Here is a 19,031-nt window from a genome sequence, read left to right as displayed (position 1 = left end):
GCCGACATGCCGCGGGCACCGGGACGTTCAAATCCCCACGCCTCGCAGTCGCAGACCAACGCCGCCGCCGCCCACCGGGCACCGGCCGCCCGCCGCAGCCGCAGCCAAAAGAGATGGCGGCGCTGCGCGTCCCGCTCCGAGCCATCCTCTCCCGCGCGGACCCTCCCTCCGCGCGCCTCCTCCTCCCGCTCCACGCGCACCTCGTCGTGTCCGGCCGCCTCGCGGCCTCCCCCGCCGCGCTCACCTCCCTCGTCTCCCTCTACGCGCGCGCCCCGGCGGCGCTGCGCCCCGCCATCCCGCTCCTCCTCGCGCCCTCCGACCCGCTCCCCTGCTACAATGCGGCGCTCTCCCTGCCGCACGCGCTCGCGCTCCCGCTCTTCCGCCGCCTCCGCCTCGCCCACTCCCCCGACGCTTTCTCCTTCCCTCCCCTCTTCTCCTCGGCCCCCTCCCCGCCGCACCTGCTCGCGCTCCACGGCCTCGCCCTACGCTGCGGCCTCGCTCACGACCTCTTCTGCGCTAGCGCTCTGCTCCGGGGGTGCCTGCGGTTCGGCCTCGCCGACCACGCATACCGCCTGTTCGACGAATTGACCGATCCGGATGTCGTCGTGTGGAACGCCATGGTCAATGGGTTCGCGAAGCTCGGGTGCTTTGACCATGCCACGGAGTGCTTTCGGAAGATGAGGGAGGAGGGAGATGTGGAGATCAGCAGCTTCACCATCACCGGGATCCTATCGGTTTGTACCGCGAGAGCAGATTTCGGGCGCGGGGCGGCGGTTCATGGTTTGTTGGTGAAATCAGGATTTGACAGGGAGGCATCAGTGTGTAATGCGTTGATAGACCTTTACGGAAAGTGCCATAAGGTGGACGATGCAACAAGGGTGTTTGAGGCACTGCCAGAGAGTGATAAGGATCTGTTCAGCTGGAACTCAATGCTGTCAGCGCTGCAGTACTCGGCTGACCACGTGGGGACAATGAGTCTGTTTGCAAGAATGAGACGTGCTGCATTGTGGCCAGATGCAGTGACTGTGGCGGCTGTTCTTCCTGCATGCGCAAAGACTGCAGCCCTGCAGGTTGGGAGGAAGGTGCATGGGTATATCGTAACGAGTGGCCTGGCCTATGATGGTGCACTGGATGTGTTTGCTTGCAATGCGCTGGCCGACATGTATGCGAAGGTTGGTGGTCTGGATGAGGCTCGTCGTGTGTTTGATTGGACACGGCAACAGGATGTGGCATCATGGAACATTATGATCGATGGGTATGCTTCACACGGGCGGGGGCAAGAGGCACTGAAGTTGTTCCACCAGATGATAGAAGAAGGCCTGGTGCCAGATGAGGTAACATTGCTGGGAGCACTGTCGGCTTGCAGCCACTCTGGGCTTGTCGAGGAAGGTAAGGGTTTTCTAAAGAGGATGAAAGAGGAGTTCGGAGTGGAGCCACAGCTGGAGCACTATGCATGTATCACTGACATGCTTGGTCGAGCAGGAAGGTTGGATGAGGCGAGAAAAGTAGTAGAAGAGGCTGGTGATGTTGGTGCTGGTGCATGGCGGACATACCTTGCAGCATGCCGGATGCATGGTGATAAGGAGAGAGCACAAGAGGCAGCTAGGATGCTGATGATGGCAGAGGAATCAGGGAGTGGGGGATGGGTTCTGCTTGCCAACACATACGGTTGGGAGGGAAACTTTGAGGAGCTCGAAGAGGTGAGAGGGGAGATGAAACGCCGAGGGGTGCAGAAGGCTGCACCTGGCTGCAGCTGGGTTGAGGTAGGGTGAGAGTACAGTGGAAGTGGGATGGTGATCCTGAGGCTGAGGTGATCTATGAAATGTTCCACATGTTGATAGGTTGGATGGAGGAGTGCAGGCATCTGAGTAACATAAGTCCATTATATCTGGTAGAATGCTCACTTTTCAGATGTTGCTACAACAATTTGTTACAAGCAGATGGACTGACATTAGCTCATAAGTTAGAATAGTGCATCAGAAGATAAAGTTAAGCTCGCACCATCAAGACCATCACTGAAATTTGGTCCTGGCAACAAGTTTTCACCAAATATCAGAGTTCCAGCAGCCAGCGCTCCAGCTCCAAGCCCCATTCCCAGGTTAGGTGGACCATTCTGACCTGCAAACCTTCTTGGTGGCATATTTATGTAGTTCTGCGGTACTTGCCCCCTAGCAGCAGGATATGGTGGCGAAAAGTAACTGGGGTTTGAGGTGGGAGGTGGCAGGGTTTGTGGGATCAGTGGGGGTCGATTGCTATAGCCATTATTTCTTCCTGATGGTGATGGATCTGGCTGAGTGATAGGGGTCGTTGGCATGGTGTTGCCGTAGATATCATTACGTTCACTGTGATCCCTATAATGGCTTGAAGGCAGTGGTGGATAATTATAAACTGGGCCATCTTCTATAGCTAATGTGATCCCGACCTGGTTTGGGTACTTTGACCCATCATGTGACCCTGCACATCCACAAGGCAATAGAGTTGAGTTCAGTTGTAGGCCGATTGTATTGTAATTCAGTAAGGTAAATATTTGCTAAGGTCATCTTTTATCACTTGATCTATTGGTTAAACATAAGTTGTATTGTTTTGTGCAAATTCTTTGTAGATAAATCTATTTTCGAAGTGTTGTACACTTGTGCTGAATTCCGATCAGCACAATTGGTACCATCTCATATTGTTCTATCTTGAAATAAAAACATGACTTTCTATTTACCTGAAAACTGAGCATGGACATCTTCCTCCTTGCAGATTCGGATGGATATATCGACAAACCCATGAGCTTTGTCTGACTTCTTCCTCCTAAGCTGGAAGCTTGCAGTCTCCTCAATAAGCCCCGCATGCTCCTCACCATTCGCAAATTTGTCAAAGTACTCTTTCATCTGGACGACTGCAGCTCCCTGGAGGTGCTCTCTCAGGAAGATGGGTTCTCTCCTGTACACTTCCACCGTCAGAACCATCTGCTGCAGGCTGTTCAAATCATGCTCGTCAGCCGAGACAGAGAACTTCATGCCCCAGCTCGGATTGGAGCTCCCTGACGCGTCCACCTTGGTGCAGTACTTGCTGTTTTGATCAACCCATGCGACGGAGAACCACTGCGGTTTGAGCAGCGACGACCTGCGGCCCAGGCCGCGCGCGGAGATCACGCAGAACTCGACCGACGTTCTCGCCATCTGCGTGAAGAAGGAAAGGTGAGGAGGAGATAGCAGGACGGCGACGCAGACCATTGAAAATGATGGTGTGAGATTCGTTGCGTCAATAGGGTGCTTTACCACGCTACAGTTATTCCGAGATGACATGGGGACTGATTTTTCCGTGTTTGCTTTGCTGTTGCCATGGAATTGATTCGAAAGCTGTGGGCCTTTGGCACTAGGGGGCACAGCTGAAAAACGGTGTGGTGCTCCGATGTGAAGCAAGCTTTCTTGCATTTGACCAGTGGTGCTTCTTTCGTTCTGCTTTGCAGCATTCGCTTACACGGCCGTTCCATGGTCGCCATGAGTGTACGCATTGCTCTGCTGTTTTTTTTTTCTTGATACCGACTAGTACTGCCACTTGAGCACGGATGATTTCGGATAGGAATAAGTCCATTCTACCCTTGAATTTGTCAAGGAGTCTGGATTACCTTCTTGAACTACAAAACTAGATATCTGTACTCCCTCAACTTCTAAAACCGCCAAATCACTTCTGGTTGGTTTTCATGGTGGTTTCACTGACATGGCGGTGGACCCCCCACATCTCAGTCATCCCTCTCTCCTGCTCTAGTTAGCCGCCGCCGCCTCCCTTCCTCTGTCGCCCCTCCCTCCACCGCCGCCTCAGTCCCTTCGCCACGCTTCCCTCCGCCCTCATGCCGAGCTCGGCCGCCGAGCCGCGCTGAGCTCCGCCACCGCTGGCGCTGCGCCCTCCCGTCGAGCTGGGCTGCCATCAGCGCTCTGCCCGAGCAGCTCCTCCATGCCGCGCGTCGTCCATGCCCCGACCTTGGCCGCCACCTCCACGCTGAGCTCCGCCCACTCTGGCTCTGCCCGAGCCTTGATTCACGGCGGCGATCGTGCCTCATTCCTACACTGTCGCACCGCCCAATCTCCGTCTGTGGTGGAGGGAGGCATTGGCGGAGGGAGGGGCAGTGGCAGAGGGAGGCACGGCGGCAGCGGAGGGAGGCATCATGGCTGCGGAGGGAGGCGCGGCGGAGGGTGGCATGACGGCGGCGAAGAGGCGGCGGTGAGTAGGAGGGAGGGAGGACTGACATGTGGGCCCACCACCACATCAGCGCCACATTAGCGAAACCACCGTGAAAACCAGCTAGGGGGTGATTTGCCCGGTTTTAGGAGTTGAGGGGGGCAAGTTGTCAGGTTTTGTAGTTCAGGGGTAATCCAGACTCCTCGACAAATTCAGAGAAGTAAAATGGATTTAATCCTTTCATATTGGGGTGTTTGAGTAAGATTTTTAAATAAAAATTTAAAAAACGTAAAAAAACATAGATCTTATTAACTACCTCATGTCGTAGAAATCAGTTATAGTAGGCTCGTCATGCAGTACCTCCTCTCTTTTTATTTAGTAAAAATCTTTAGAAACGTACTTTAATCATAATTTCTTTTACAATACGCATTTGTACTGCAACACACCATGCATGCATACGCTTGAAGCCGTCCATCGCGTTGTGCACAGACGGACGAACGGAGTGGCTGATCTGCCAACAATTAGTTTCGACACTCTCCTGAATCTGACGCGATGCTCGACCATGTGGAAATTTTTGTCTCGCCCGGCAACTGCGCGTACGACTGCGCTGGCATGATTCGGATCTCGGTACTCTATTCTATTCCAGCAGAGCTCAAGCTCTTTCCTATTTTGTTTTGTATTCTTAAAAGAAACTTTTTTGAGGACCACTTTCAGTTACGCAATTATTGACCCAAGCTTCAATGGCTCTAGTTCAGATCTGCAGGGCCCCAGATCCATAAATCTATAAGAACATGGAGAAATCATGAATCTATAAGAACATGGAGAGATCAGACGGCATATCATTCGACTACAGATCTGAGATCTGAATAGCTTTATACCACGAACAGCTGTCAGAAGATGACAAGAAAAATGCTGGAATCATATGGCGCGTGCCGCAACGAACAATTCTTTATCATTCAAAAAAGAAAACGCGCAGTTCTTGATTTCTGACAATCAGATCCATGGAATACGTATGGGGAAGCAATGGGCACAGGCACGGTTTCTGCATGATACGACATGATGTTGGGTTTCACAGTAAACACCGTAATGGGCATGGACAGCAGCATAAGAGGTGAGGTACGTATCTGTACAGCTACACTATTTGAACACGAACTCTCAACGTAGGCATCTCAGACAAATACACTTGAACCCTGTCGAGGATTGAATACGATCACATGGTACTATATTGTTTGGAACAAAGAAAAACTGAAAAGCTGGGTATTGATTGGAAGAACCTGGCATCCCTATCTAAATGGTTCTCTGTGAACTGCAGGGCAACACACCGCGGTGCCATCTTCACCCACTGCTTGCAGCAGCAGCAGAACCACACTTACCGTATATCTATGCTGATACAATTCACAGACTCTGAAGCTGTCACCATGATTTACAGGCTATTGTACATATAATGTCGCTATTTTCGTGATACTTAGGATGATATTTTCTTTCAAAGATCTTCCTGTGCGGTAAGGTGTCTGCAGATCAGTTGATTAAATATCAGACCAAAGTAAATAGCAAGGTCTTGCAGCACAGGTGCAAATGCGAAAATCGAGAAAGCTAAACGAGGGAGCGACATACTTAGAAGAGCAAGCTCAAATAGAAAATGATCCATCCTGCCATAGAGAACACGGCAAAAATGTGAACCCAGAACAAGATTGCAGCTGATTCTTTACCACACCCTCTCAAGTTTGCAACGGCACCTGCAAAAAAATGTACAATCAGATTTCATAACGTGGTTTGCTAGCATGTGGAACATACGACCCCACCCCTCAAAACAGATCTCATCTAACACAACATTATTAGAGGAATCTGTACACCTAAGCACATGATAAGTAGTATTCCTTAATGTCTTATCGTACCTGACAGCACTGATGTGGGCATAGAATGCTGCAGTAGCAGGACAAACTTGAACATTTTGTCATCTTTCGGAATGAAACCAAGTTTATCAACTAACAAGATGATGCCAACCCCAGCAAGAGGGACCAAGATCAACCGTGCAAAAATTATAGCAACGGTTGTACGCACACCAAGCCTCTTACTTCCTTCACCAGGACCTGATGCAATAAACATGAGTAAAGACAAATTCATAAGAAATGCCTCTAAACCCCATATGATGGTTATGCTAACTGCTAAGGCTGATCTCCTACGCAATTTTCCTAGAGTTTCAAATAAAATAGGTGCTTACCATCAACGAGATTGCCACCGACAGCAAGTAAAATGCACGGGATCATAGCTTCCCTGAAAGTTACAGATATTATCAAAGATTTGTCAAAGTTTGGTAACTTTATTGGCAAGATTTGTATATTGAAAATGAAGCAGATAAGAGACATGTAAATACCCAAGAATCAGACAGCTGTCTGTGAAAAAGAAGAGAGGCGCATCATCTGTAAGCACAAAATTCTTCAAGAATGGGACAACACCAATGACAATTGCAAAAGCCTGTGCATATTTTAAAATAAAGTCAAGGTGCAGAATGCATAAATGATGTGTATATACACTAGTAGAATACTGCAACAGCAATACATACAGATGCAATAATTGGTGGCTGGAGAAGCTGCTTGTCTTTCAGGAATTTAATCACACATTTAACATGGCCCATTATCTGTATTCATAAAACATGGTTATTTATTTTCTTCAGCACAAAGTAAGAGCATCACACTGACATTTGAAACTTAAATCCATAACTACATTTTCTTACCTTTGATCCTACAGAAGTGGCATATTCTTTTTGAACTTCCCCAGCAGATAACAAAGGCTCATCCTCTGGTACAGCACTAGTGTGAGTGCTTGTTGGAATCGGATATTTGGCGAGTTGTGGCACCGCATTCTCTTCAGATCCCTTGACTGGAAGTTCATCATCTTCAGAGCCATCAAAGGTCCGTCCTGGTGGTGGAGCAAGCATCTTGAATACATATGTGTAAACAATAATTGCACCAACCTGCAACATGAAAAGGATCCATTGAGTGAACAATCCCAGCAGCTATTTGTATCTGTGATCTTGAAAGTTGTGATTCTGACTTTTGAAACATGAAATTGTATGAGCTGAGGAAAGAGAAGAGAATACAGCATACCCATTGACCAAATGAGATATATGCATTTCCATCTTGGTTGCACTTATCAGAATCACCAAATGGATTAGATGGATCCCGACATAACGCTGCAATGAGGACCAGAGGTATATTTCCAATATTTCCTGCATAAAACACGAGGACCTGTATCAATACTGGATATATGAATGATAAATAGAAAAACAAATGCAAATTATTTTCTAGAAACAAAAGTGGTACCTATTCCTATATGGATAATAGTGAACTTAAAGTATGGATATGGGGGCCTGATGATAGATGCCACAACAAAGCCAATCAAAGAGCCAGATACTGCGCCTACAACAATATTTACTGGAATATACCACCTGCAAACATGAAAATATTACGCTATTAGAAAAATACAAAAGGAAAAGCAGAACTTATTTAGCAAATTAGAACTCCAGAGAATACTCCTAAAGCAGTTTATTCCAAAAGAAAAATAAAATTGGCACTTATAATGCATATACATGCCAGAAGGGAAAGGAAAATGAGGTATGTGTCCCCACAAACGAGGATTGAATAGTTTATAACAGCATAACACCAAGTTATATTACAAGATAAATATTCCCAGTGTAAGCAGTAAGAAAAAAATGGCAATTCACAAAATAAATGACATGGACTAGTTTCTCCAATCTCTAGTGATCGCAATTTGTCTGTATATTAAATAAATAAAGTAGCGCCACTGACCTAGAGACAGTACCAAATGACCCTTAAATTCAATAACTGAATTAATACTTGATTGCCCATTTCCTTCAACTTCTGTTGGCTCCTTTTTTGTCCCTTTTGGAGGAATTGGTGCTAGCTAAGCTGATTTGTTAGTTTGGAAGTTCATGATTTAAAAATTGACCCAGCCAGAAAGATCAACAATAGTAGACTATTTCATTGTACTTTTATGTAATCTAATAATGGTCGGAGGTTCTGATTATAGACTATAGAGGGCTAGAGGCACATAAAAGTAGACAGAATATTAGCTAAAAACAACTCCTTGGACAATAGCTCTCACATCAGAATTCAACAACCATAGAGCACATTTGTATGAAGCATATGTTATGTTACTAGATAATAACAAATTTGAGGTACAGTAGCAATCCATATCCTTACCACTGTATCATCTTCTCGATAGTGATTGCTCTACCCAACTGGGAAAATATAAGGCAAGGAAGCAGAAGCGAAAACACAAGCTGCAGCAAACGATGAAAATGTCAGTCTAATACTCCAGTTTGGTAGAGGGAAAGCACAATCAAGATCTCTACTGCTCCACGTATTCCTACTTTGAACAAAATCCAATACCATTATCCATTAGCTAGCATTTATTACAAGAGACAAAGCTCACCCCGTTGAGAAGCTTGCGGCCGTTGGGCTGGAGGATGTTGATGTACTTGGAGGCCATAAGGAACCCCATGAAGCAGACGGTGAACACCTTGGCGATGGGCATCACGGCATACTTGAGCATGCTCAGGACCGATGTCCCCGATGTGCCTCCCTGTGCCGCCGTGGCCAGTGCCTCCAGCAGCGACCTCTCCATCATGCCTTGACCTGGAACGGCTACTGAAGCCTTACTTTTGTTGTCTCTCTGCCTTCACAGCTCAGGACCCGTGACCCACGCAATCAGGACTCTGTGACATTATGAATGGCTTAGAAGGCAAAATATATAGGTAACAGGCAAACATCAGGAAAATTCTGGAACTGCTTTTGGCGCTGGTTGTTCAGGGGCAAACTGACTGGAAGAGAGCTCGCCGTTCGCGCAGAGCCCGTCGAGCGGAACGCGCACAACTCAGCTCACCGGATTCGCGTACCAAATACGGCAAGTAGCTTCGACGAAGGAAGCTTAGCAGTAACCAACTTCTAGTTTGATGAAAACACAATCAAATCGGAACGAGATATTATGACCTAACTAGATTCCAACAAACTCGAATCCTAGAAAAATGACGACACCGATCCCCGAGCACTCCACTGCTCCTGTTTTCCAAATTCGCGTGGTTGGGGGATCCGATTCCCCACAGCTGCGTAAATCATCCCACGGCTCAGGTTTGATTCGGCACGCCATGCCCACCTCAACTGCTTTACCAAATCCGCTCTAAACCCTCCGCGGAAGCTCAGGATGCAACCGAGCTCAGAATCCCAGCGCCACAAGCCACCATGTCATCGAAAGAGCAAACAAGCAAGCAGAAACAAAATAAAAAATGGCGAAGCGCCCAATGCGATGGAGAGCGATCGCGACCACGGCACGCCATTACCCCCACACGCCCACGCGACGCGAATCCGGAACCCGAAAACAATCTCAAGCGGAAGGAAGATGGGACCGAGAACTTCAACTCACCGCTAGACCGCCGAGGTTGAGGACCCCGCGCTGGAGCTGGGAGGGAGGGAGGGAGTCCTGGGCCCGAGCCTCCCCGCGGAGAGATCCTCCGAGCAATCAGTGAACGACACCTCCCGCGAAGGGCTCGAACCGGCCGCGATTAAACTGGCTACGCGGGGGTTTTGATCCGCGGTGAGGCGAGGAGGCGCGGCGGGGCCTGGAAGGGCTGGAAGGGAGCAAAGTGGCGGCGATTCGGAGCGGGGTGGGATCTGGCGTGGGGGGTGGGTTGGCTTGGGCTCCGAGTCGAAGCCGAGGGGAAACGACGAGACGAGACGAGTCCCGACTCGCGAGTCGCGACTCGCGAGACGACGACGACGGGTCGGTTGGGTTGCTTTTGCTGTGAGCTTTTGCTTTGCTAATTGCTATACACGCGCGTTTAATATCCGCTCTGGAATCCGTAGCGGAGGGGAGGGCCATGGGCCCATGGGTCGGGCGCGAGAACAAATTTTTTAGCAGTAGGCACGTGGAATGGAGCGCGTACGTGACATACCGCGAGAGCAAGAGCTTCGCTGTGCCGTGCTGGCGGGCTGCCTGTGGTTCCTGTGGTGTGGATCTGGGGACGGGCGCGCGGACGGCTCGCCAGTAGCCATGCGGCCGGCGGCGCCAGTGATAATGGCGGATCCCTTTGACCTGAAGGATTTTCTTTTCGCTTTCTCTACTCGTAGAGCATTTCCGCAGCTAATTTTGCTTTTCCGCAGCTAAATTTTGCTTTTCTTTGGAGCATTTCAGGTACTCCTATCACACATACGTTCATTTAGTTTTAGACTAAATCGATCTTTTTAACTTTGTATAGCAATAACTGAAAAGTGAAATGAATTGATAACTTGAGGTTGATGTCCTAGGGTGCGTTTGGTTGGAGAGCGAGGTAGAATGGAGCGGTTTCATTCCAGATTGGAGGAATGGAGTGACTCTGTTTTTATGTTTGGTTGGAGGGATGGAGTGGCTCCATTTTCTGTTTGGTTGGAAGGATGAGCATTAACAGACTTCTTATTCCGTTAGACCCGTTTGGTGGGACCCACATGTCATGCACTGGTCTTCTTCCTCCCCTCCCTCTCCGTGAGCCTCTGCACCCGGCGCACCCGCCGCCGTCGCGGGCTTGGCCGCGCCCTGCCCACCGCCGAGCTCCGCCCGAGCCGGCCGCACTCCGCCCGCCGTCGAGCTCCGTGTGCGCCGCCCTCCTCTGAGCTCCGCTCGCGCCCGCGGAAGAAGCTCCTGCTCCACCGGAGCTCCCACGCGCCCGTGCCGCCAGATTCGTCGCGCCCTGGTCGCCGCGCCGCCGTCACCCTCCGCCCAAGGTCCGCCCAGCGCCGCCGCTCCGGGTTCGCGCTGCCTCCACCGCCAGGATCTCCGCGCGCCGCGCTTCCCGGTCTTCCCCGAGCTCCGCGCGCGCCGGCTGGCTCCGCCCTTGCCTTCGAGCCCCACGCGCGCCGGCCGCGCCTCCACTGCACCGCCCAGGGTCCACCTCGCGTCGCTCGAAGCTTCGCCGTCGCCCCTCCGCCCGCCCCGTCAGGCCCCTGCGCCGCGGTGGTCGTCCCGGCCACGCGGCCCCTCCGCCTGCCCCGCCCGGCCCCTGCGCCGCGACGGTCGTCCCAGCCGCGGCGCCACCGCTCGGCTGCCCCACCTGCCGCGCGCCGCTTGCCCCGGCCGCACTTCTCGCCGATTCAATCGCACAGGAGCCCGCATCTTGTTGCCGGACGGGAGAGGGAAGGAAGCAGAGAGAGGGAGAGGCGCATGACGGAAGTTGAACGCCGTCGAAGTGGGATGAACTAGTTCGGTCGTTTTTGTCGAACCAACTCATCCCGAATCGGAATATTCCTCTTTCGGGGATGAGTTCATCCCTACGTTCTCCAACCAAACACCGCAAAAAACGGAATGGAGCGGCTCTGTCCTGGTTGATTCCTCCAACCAAACGCATCCCTAATGTATTCCCTTCCATCACACATAAGTAAGGCATATTTTTTGGTCATAGAAATAATAGTGCTATTGTCGACAGCTAAAAGAAGGTAAAAAAAAATGGGCGAGATTGTGTGTCTGTGCGTGCATGTGGGCCTGTGTTTCAGCCATTCAGGGAAAATAAAAAAAGTAGACTAGAAGGTAAAAAAAAAATACAGACCCGGAATGGCTAGGACAGCCTACTTTGCCCTATAGCCGTGAAAAATTGTCAGTCTCCTCTAATCTCGTCACGTTCCACATTCTTTTTTTAACCGAACACGTTCCACATATGTCCTCTTTAGTTTCCAAAAAATTTTCTACAGTATCTGTCACATCGAATTTTTGGACACATACATGGAACATTAAATATAGTTAAAAAAATAATTAATTACACAGTCTAACTGATTAGCACAAGATGAATCTTTTAAATCTAAATAGTTAATAATTAAATATTAATTGCCAAATAACAACAAAAATACTACAGTAACAAAACCTAAACATTTCCGCGAACTAAACAAGGCCTGACAGTTTTAACTCAGGGGACTGCTCTCTCTCTCTGAACTCCCCCTGTTCATACTATTAGTTCCCACTCAAAGAGCGATTGTCGACACCTAGTACCTTAACCGCTTTACGGTAGACGCTGACAAGATCCGGGCACTTAAAAGTTACGAAGCGATCGTCACGAAAGGCAGGAAAGTGGCCTAGTTCCAGCCATGGATAGAGAATTCGCCAAAAAAAAAGTACTAGTCCTATTCCAATGGTGGGAACGCTTTTAGATGCGAATCTGATGTGATTAATCTCGATAAGGCTGGCCGGTCAGAGAAAGAATGGTTACCGCGCGCGATGCTTCCTCCGGCGCCATCATCGTAGCGTAGCTCGGACGTCCATTAGTCCATAGTGGCTGGCTGCTGGTGGGCACCTCCGCTGTTGGACTGACCAAGCAAAAGAGGACTCACTCGTAAGATCTCTGAACCTGAATAGCTGATCGAACCCGCGCTGAGCTGCAGTGCAGTAGCTTTCACCCAGCAGAAACTCTCGAGTTCCATTTGTGCTACCTGTTGTTACGATAGTCTCAAAACAAAAGAGTTTTTTTTTTTACAGTAGCGGGGTTGGGAAAGTAAGGAAAGTCAAGCCCTGTGGGAAGGGACGGATTTAAAATTCCTTTTTCCTTCCTTTGGAGTGGAATGATCCCAGGCGCTCCTGTCTCCCTCTCTCTCTCCCCTTGTCCCCTCTCCTCTGCCGCGCGCTCCCAAGCGCCGCACCGCTCGCTGGCCACCGCCCCCACCCCGGCCTGCGCCACCGCCACGCCCCGCTCCCGTCCACACGCACACGCGCACCCCTGCTCCCGGCCGTCTCCCACGCGTGCCTCAAGCGGCCGCGCCGCCCGCAGCTCGACGCCGCCCGCCCCCTGCCACCCCGCCTCGCCGAGCCGCCGTGCCGCTCGCCTACCTCGACGCCCGGACTCCCACAACCGCCAGCGAGCAGGGCCACGTGCGTGCCCCGTCCTCGCCGCCGGCCACTCCTGTGCGCGCCCACGCGCAGCACGCGCGGCACTGCTCGCCGCGCCGCCCGCCGTCAAGCACAGCGCCGCCTTCCCCGCTCGCCGCGCCTGCCCGAGCTGTCCCATCGCCCTGCGACCGCCTCGCCGCCCGTGCGCTGCTCCGCGACACTCGCAAGCGGCCAAACGCCATTAAGGCGCCCCGCTGAGCTCGCCGGCCGCCACCACCGCCTCGCTCCTCCTCCACCGACCTACTCCGCCTATAAAGAGGCTCCCCGCGTAGCTCATCTCCCCCACGACCTCCACCGCCGCTCCTAGCTCCCTCCCCGAGCTCCCACCGCCGCCATCGCCATTGCCGCTGCCTCCAGGACGCCGGCCACCGCGGAGCCCCCCTTCTCGACGCACCCCAGCCCGAGCCAAGGTAGGGGATAGAACCCCCTTGGCTCCCTCTCCCTTTTCCCTCTAGCTCCGGCCGCCGCCAGGCCCTACAGTGCCGCCATCGCGCCGGCCCGAGACGGCCTCCGTCCGCCGCCATGGCTCCCCTCCCTGCGGGCCTCCTCCCTCGAAATCGAGGGGGGGATCGAACCCCCGCGCCTCCATGCCCCTTTTCCCCCTCCTCCCATCCGCCACCATGGCCCAGGGCCACCGGCCAGGCGCCACAGGCGACTGCCCCTCCCCTCCTTTGTTTCCCGTGGAGGGAGGAGGGAGAAGGTGGATTTTTGCCACAAAACCCCCTGCCTTTTTCTCTATTTGTTTAAGAGCCCTCCCACCCATCAGCCTTTTGCAAATTAAACCCTTCCCTTTATTATATTCAAAAAAATAAATGCTTCCCTCATATAAACATATTTCTAAATAAACCCCTGACCTTTTTTAGAAGAACCCGAATAATTTCTAAAATACCAATCAAGCCCCTGCCTCCTCAAAAATAATTACAAACAGGTCCCTGACTCCTTATTTAACCCCTAAACCTTTATACAACCTATCATTTCATGCGCCAAACAATCTCCGATCGACCTGAAACTTTACCACGCCAATCCTAACATAGTCTTGGCCACGCCATTAGGAAACCGCCCAAAAATATTGCTCCTATCTCTATATCTTAATTGTTCCCGATTTGAGCTCAACGATTAAATTTTTATTTCTTTTTCTTGATTGTGTGTTTGTTTGTATGCGTCATAGATCACGGTGTGAACGAGGAAGAACCCATCGACGAGCAGTACTGCGGGCAAGCGAACGAGGACCAGTTCCGCGACCCCGAACCCGAAGGACAGTACCTCGATCAGGACTTCCCGGAAGGCTTTGAAGACGGCAAGTTCAATCCCGAACTTTGCTGCATGTTTTGTCCTAGTTTTTATAAACACAACACAACTCATTGGCCTATTTTATAAAATTGCATGTGTTTTGCCTACTGAAAACATAGTTGGATAGCCACCCCTTGATTTGTTATAACCATTCCTTGACCACCTAGATTAATGTCTGAATGTGATTTGTTTGGACGTTAATGGCTGCTAGAGCGCTTAGGACCTTAAACACCATTTGTTTTATAAAAGGAAAATGTGTGAGTGTGTGGGAAGGGAAAAATGTGGAATTTCGAAAGATGAGAGTAGACGAGATGGATGTCACTTCTGTGTGAATTGCTGAATGGTGTGCTCGTGCCTGTGTGGCAGAGCAAGGGATGGAGATATCCATCTTGTCACAACTAAGGACCGAGTTGGTGTGTCATCTCACCTAACTCCATTATCGTGCAAACCACTCGACCGTTGAATGGGCAACGGTTTAGCATAAATCCCACTAGTTAGTCCGATAGCCATCAGGAGAGCTGAGAGCAACAGGTGATCAAGGAGAAGGGATTAGTTCTGTGTGACGTATGCCCCGGTAAAAACCTCTGTGATAGGTCAATGACCCCTTGGTGAATCCCGTGGTGGCTAGTCAGGTCTAGTTAAGGTGGGTAATGGCTTTGTTGGGATCTGCACCGACACTAAGGTGATCGAGTTGCGGTACCCCGCTTGTGGGTAAAGTTGCACACCTCTGCAGAGTTAAAATCTATTCGAATAATCGTACCCACGGTACTGGGCGAGTTACGGTGTGGTCACATAACTAGTATTTCTTCTGGGAATGGATGGGTTGGCGTGAGTTGTTTTGTGAAAGGTGTCCGGTAGTCGTGCCGTGTGCTACGGCGGATGAGGAGTCCGGTAGAAACTTAAAATTGGGATCCTGTGTGGATCAACGCTACGTGTTACTTGGGACAAGAAAATTTGCTTTGAAAATCCTTTCTTTCAAATGAACCCCTGCATCAAAATTAGCTTTCCGCAAATAAAACCCTAGTCTCATCCTTGATTTAACCTGTGCATTATATTCTATTGTACCCCCCGTGTGTGTGGTTGGACTTGCTAAGTATGTTTGTACTCACCCCATTCTTAATTTTTACAGATGAGGATCCAGACTTCGTCCCCGAAGATGTTGAGTAGAGGTTCCGTCCTGCATCCAACCTTGCATGTGGATAGGGTCACCCGCAGGAAGTTTCGTATGGCGCAAGACTTTGATGACCCCCTCTTCGTAGTTAATATCGTTGTGTGGGTGTTAGTTGTTATCCTCGCGATAGTGGCGCTTCACTGCCCACTTCCGCGTAGATTTGTACGGTGATGTACCATCTGATGTAATAAAAGTGTTATCAGCCTCCTGGGACTGATATTGTATCACTTTTAAGTCTTCTCTTATGAGGGGGACGCTTCACCACGCCACGCTGCCGCCGCCCCCGCTCTACCTGCGATGTCATCTCCCGCGACATTCCCGAGCGCCGCCTCCCCGCCGTCTTTGACGACGCCGCCTCCGCCCCCGCCCCCGCGACATTCCCGAGCGCCGCCTCCCCGCCGCCTTTAAAGAAACATCCCCCTCTCTAGGTTCTTTTCCAAAGAAGCTCCCTTCTATGTTTATTTTCAAGAAGCAACCCCTCCACTACACAAAAATGAAAGTCCAATTTACTCAATTTGTTGGAGTGAAGGTCATATTTAGATGAGTAAAATTTAGAAGTAAGTTTCTTAATAGACATTTGCTCACCCAATTTTAAATGCTCTGCTACAGTTGCTTCAAGTGCAGAGCTCTAACGTGACGTCTCGGTACGCGGCTGGAGCTAGCTGCTAGTCATCGACGACGTGACGCCTACTGTGCGCGCTCGTTGGCGCTGCGACGCGTGTGCGCTGCCCTGCAGAGGTGGACCAGCTTAGACAGAAGAGGCAAAGATCGAGTCAGCACTCGCGCGCAGGGGATGATAATTGATACGAGTACTAATAATGCACTGGCCAGTAGTCATCCGATGCAGGAGCTAGGCTGTGTTTAGTTCAAAAAAAAACTCCCCCCAATTCCAAATTTTCCATCACATCGACATCACATCGAAATATTAAATATAACAAATGACATATGTATGGAGCATTAAATGTAGGTAAATAAAAAAACTAATTGCATAGTTTTGATGTACACGACGAGACGAATCTTTTTAACCTAGTTAGGTCATAGTAGGACAACAATTACCACAAACAAACGAAAAGTGCTACAGTATCCGATGTGACTTTTCGCATCCTCTTTTCCCTCCATCTAAACACAGCTCTAGTACTCCAATCTTAAAAGAGACACCTTGTTTGAACTAGTAGTAAGGGGCAGGGTAATTAAAGTAAGGTCCTGTTTAGTTCTAAAAAAATTTCTACAATACGTGTCACATCGAATTTTTTGGCACATGAATGAAGCATTAAATAGAGTTGAAAAAATAACTAATTACACAGTCTAACTGATTAGTACGAGATGAATCTTTTAAACCTAATTAGTCCATAATCAGACATTATTTATCAAGTAACAACGAAATGTGCTACAGTAGCAAAAACCCGAAGTTTTTTCGCGAACTAAACACAGCCTAAACCGAACAGGTGTGCCGTGTGCGTGCTTCCAGATGGTTAGGCACGTAGCCTCAAGCGACGGTGAGACCCTGCACCATGCCGGACAACAGGAGCAGGGTAGACATGGCCGGTATTCACCTTGTGAAGGAAGCATACGCGATATACAAAGTTATCCCATCTTGTTAACCTAAAAAAAAAAGTTATCCCGTCTTGTTTCGAAGCAAGCGACACGAACAGTGCACAAGATTACATGAACAGGTGTGCACGCCCAGAATTGTTAGGCTCCGGTGGGGCGGACGATAGCTAGCAGCCGCTGCGCCGGCGACGGGGCAACCGACACCCGAGCCCACTGCCCACCCAAAGCACTCGAGATTTTTCCCCCGGGGAGGCGACTCCGGCTCGTGACGCTGGGCGGCGGCGGGCGCGGCCACGGCAAGCCAACGCGCGCGTGCGTCCAAAGCGTCGCCGTCGCCGCACGGAAGCGCCCGGCAAAAGCAGCGAGTCCCCTCGGTTGCTTCCACGGGCGGGCGGGCAACGACGCGCGCCGGCCACCTCCGATCTGGGGCGCCGGGTTTCCGTTCCCGGCGTGGGCGATTTGCGCCGGCGACTTGGAGGAGAGAGAAGAGCGGCATGCGTTGGAAAGAGGGCGGGTGAGAGAAGTTCCCTCGGCGACTGTGCGAGCTAGCGACGAACAAGTCGCTAGCGCCTAGCGAGCACTGTTCGACCACTCGCCAGCCAAGTCGACGCCCACTGTGGACGCCGAGCACTGCTGCCTGGCAGTGAGGTCGTCAGGCTTTTTCCTGGTGTCGAACTTATCGCACGCACGAAGGCCACGCGGCACTGTTCCGGACGAAAGGGAAATGCCGGATGCCCTACGGACTTCGCGAAGGCGGACAGGTAGGCGCACAGCATTAGGTTTCTCGGCCTTATTGACTAAGCCCGTGTTTGACTAAGCCCGTGTTTAGTTCCAAAATTCAAAATTTCAAATTTTTTCTGGCACTTGCATGGAGACTTAAATCTAGACGAAATAAAAAACGCATTGCGACTGTTGTCTGTAAATGGCGAGACGAATCTAATGAACTTAATTAGACTGTAATCAGACGCTAAATTGCTACATTAATGCTACAGTAAACAACCTCTAATGACAGATTAATTAGGCTCATTAGATTCGTCTCGCGATTTACAGACGAGTTTTGTAATTATTTTTATGATTAGTTTATGTTTAGTACTTCAAATGTAAAAAGATGATTTTTAAAAATTTTACGGAGCGCAACTAAACACCCCTAGAAAATGGACTTCACGTGATTAGGGTCACAGGAGGCCATCAGTACCGCCGGACCGGCTTCTTTAGATGGCAATCAGCCCATCAGATTTCCCGAAATCGCTGACTTCCAGCTTTCACCTTCCAGGAGCAACTAGCGAGCTAAACACGGTGGCTACTAGACCCCACGGATGGATTATTAAGCCACTTTCTAATTCAAGGAGCGAGCGATGCGTGTTTGTGCCTTTATTAAAAAATGGAAGTCTCCAGCCTCACTGATCGCGCGCAGTCATGTGTGAAACTTTCAATGGAAACAGTTCCTTAAATCTTAACCCACGACGACATCGGCGGGTCACTATTTCACAACATCGTTATAAGGTGTGCAAGGACGCGCACGGCACGTGCCTGCAGTTTGCCTCGGCATGCGACTCGTTCGTAGTCGTAGTCGTATAAGCCGCCGGCACTTGGGACTTCCAAGGGCCACTTCATCTGGGCGGCCTTTCGGCGGAGTACTAGCACGGGTCACACCGCTGCTGCCTCAGTCCCTGCGGAAAAACTGGGACGAACCTTGGTTGTGTTGTGCAAAAATATGCGAAAAGTATTTGCAAAAATCACTGTACTATTTTTTTATTTGTATAGGGTAAATATTGTTTTATTATAGATTAATTAGGCTCAAAATATTCGTTTCGCAACGTATATCAAAACTATACAATTAATTTTTTTATTTAACTACCATTTAGTACAACATGCATAAGTCATTTGCTATATTTAATGTTTCGATGTGATTTCGATGTGATGGAAAATT

The 19,031-nt window shown here is 50.2% G+C and overlaps 3 protein-coding genes across 5 annotated transcripts; 1 reads left to right on the top strand and 2 right to left on the bottom strand.

Moving 5' to 3' along the window:
- LOC120708473 (pentatricopeptide repeat-containing protein At3g14730-like) lies at window positions 1–3,429 on the top strand. Its single transcript, XM_039993747.1, has 2 exons — window positions 1–2,098; window positions 2,746–3,429. The coding sequence occupies exon 1, from the start codon at window positions 114–116 to the stop codon at window positions 1,770–1,772; it is 1,659 nt and encodes a 552-aa protein (XP_039849681.1). The 5' UTR covers window positions 1–113; the 3' UTR covers window positions 1,773–2,098; window positions 2,746–3,429.
- LOC120708474 lies at window positions 1,890–3,358 on the bottom strand. Of its 2 annotated transcripts, XM_039993749.1 has the most exons (3): window positions 3,267–3,358; window positions 2,711–3,167; window positions 1,890–2,454 (listed from the first exon to the last, which is right to left on the bottom strand). In XM_039993749.1, exons 1-3 carry the CDS (start codon window positions 3,291–3,293, stop codon window positions 1,964–1,966), a joined length of 975 nt encoding a protein of 324 aa, XP_039849683.1. In that variant the 5' UTR covers window positions 3,294–3,358; the 3' UTR covers window positions 1,890–1,963. The 2 variants fall into 2 exon arrangements, with proteins under 2 accessions (XP_039849683.1, XP_039849682.1); XM_039993748.1 differs by having other exon boundaries at window positions 2,711–3,322.
- A 1,813-nt stretch (window positions 3,430–5,242) lies between the features above and the next one.
- Window positions 5,243–9,968, bottom strand: LOC120708472 (protein PIN-LIKES 6-like). 2 transcript variants are annotated; one of them, XM_039993745.1, is made up of 12 exons: window positions 9,610–9,968; window positions 8,623–8,905; window positions 8,391–8,470; window positions 7,491–7,615; window positions 7,275–7,396; window positions 6,902–7,141; window positions 6,731–6,805; window positions 6,542–6,642; window positions 6,389–6,441; window positions 6,063–6,257; window positions 5,782–5,903; window positions 5,243–5,678 (listed from the first exon to the last, which is right to left on the bottom strand). In XM_039993745.1, the coding sequence occupies exons 2-11, from the start codon at window positions 8,815–8,817 to the stop codon at window positions 5,782–5,784; spliced, it is 1,308 nt and encodes a 435-aa protein (XP_039849679.1). In that variant the 5' UTR covers window positions 8,818–8,905; window positions 9,610–9,968; the 3' UTR covers window positions 5,243–5,678. The 2 variants fall into 2 exon arrangements, with proteins under 2 accessions (XP_039849679.1, XP_039849680.1); XM_039993746.1 differs by lacking the exon at window positions 9,610–9,968 and adding an exon at window positions 9,008–9,577.
- Window positions 9,969–19,031: the final 9,063 nt, after the last annotated feature.

The sequence above is a fragment of the Panicum virgatum genome, chromosome 5K (assembly GCF_016808335.1).
Source record: "Panicum virgatum strain AP13 chromosome 5K, P.virgatum_v5, whole genome shotgun sequence".
NCBI lineage: Eukaryota > Viridiplantae > Streptophyta > Magnoliopsida > Poales > Poaceae > Panicum > Panicum virgatum.
This window is presented reverse-complemented; position numbering and strand designations above follow the sequence as displayed.

Bases quoted from the DNA above. Each gene is read 5' to 3' on its own strand.
- LOC120708474 (XM_039993748.1), bottom strand. From the start codon at position 3,293: ATGTCATCTCGGAATAACTGTAGCGTGGTAAAGCACCCTATTGACGCA. The intron at 2,455-2,710 runs GTAAATAGAAAG...GTGGATGTGCAG, and splicing joins TGTCCATGCTCAGTTTTCAG to GGTCACATGATGGGTCAAAG.
- LOC120708473 (XM_039993747.1), top strand. From the start codon at position 114: ATGGCGGCGCTGCGCGTCCCGCTCCGAGCCATCCTCTCCCGCGCGGAC.
- LOC120708472 (XM_039993745.1), bottom strand. From the start codon at position 8,817: ATGATGGAGAGGTCGCTGCTGGAGGCACTGGCCACGGCGGCACAGGGA. The intron at 7,616-8,390 runs GTAAGGATATGG...TCATGTTTGCAG, and splicing joins ATCGAGAAGATGATACAGTG to GTGGTATATTCCAGTAAATA. The intron at 6,258-6,388 runs GTAAGCACCTAT...TTATTGCATCAG, and splicing joins CGGTGGCAATCTCGTTGATG to GTCCTGGTGAAGGAAGTAAG.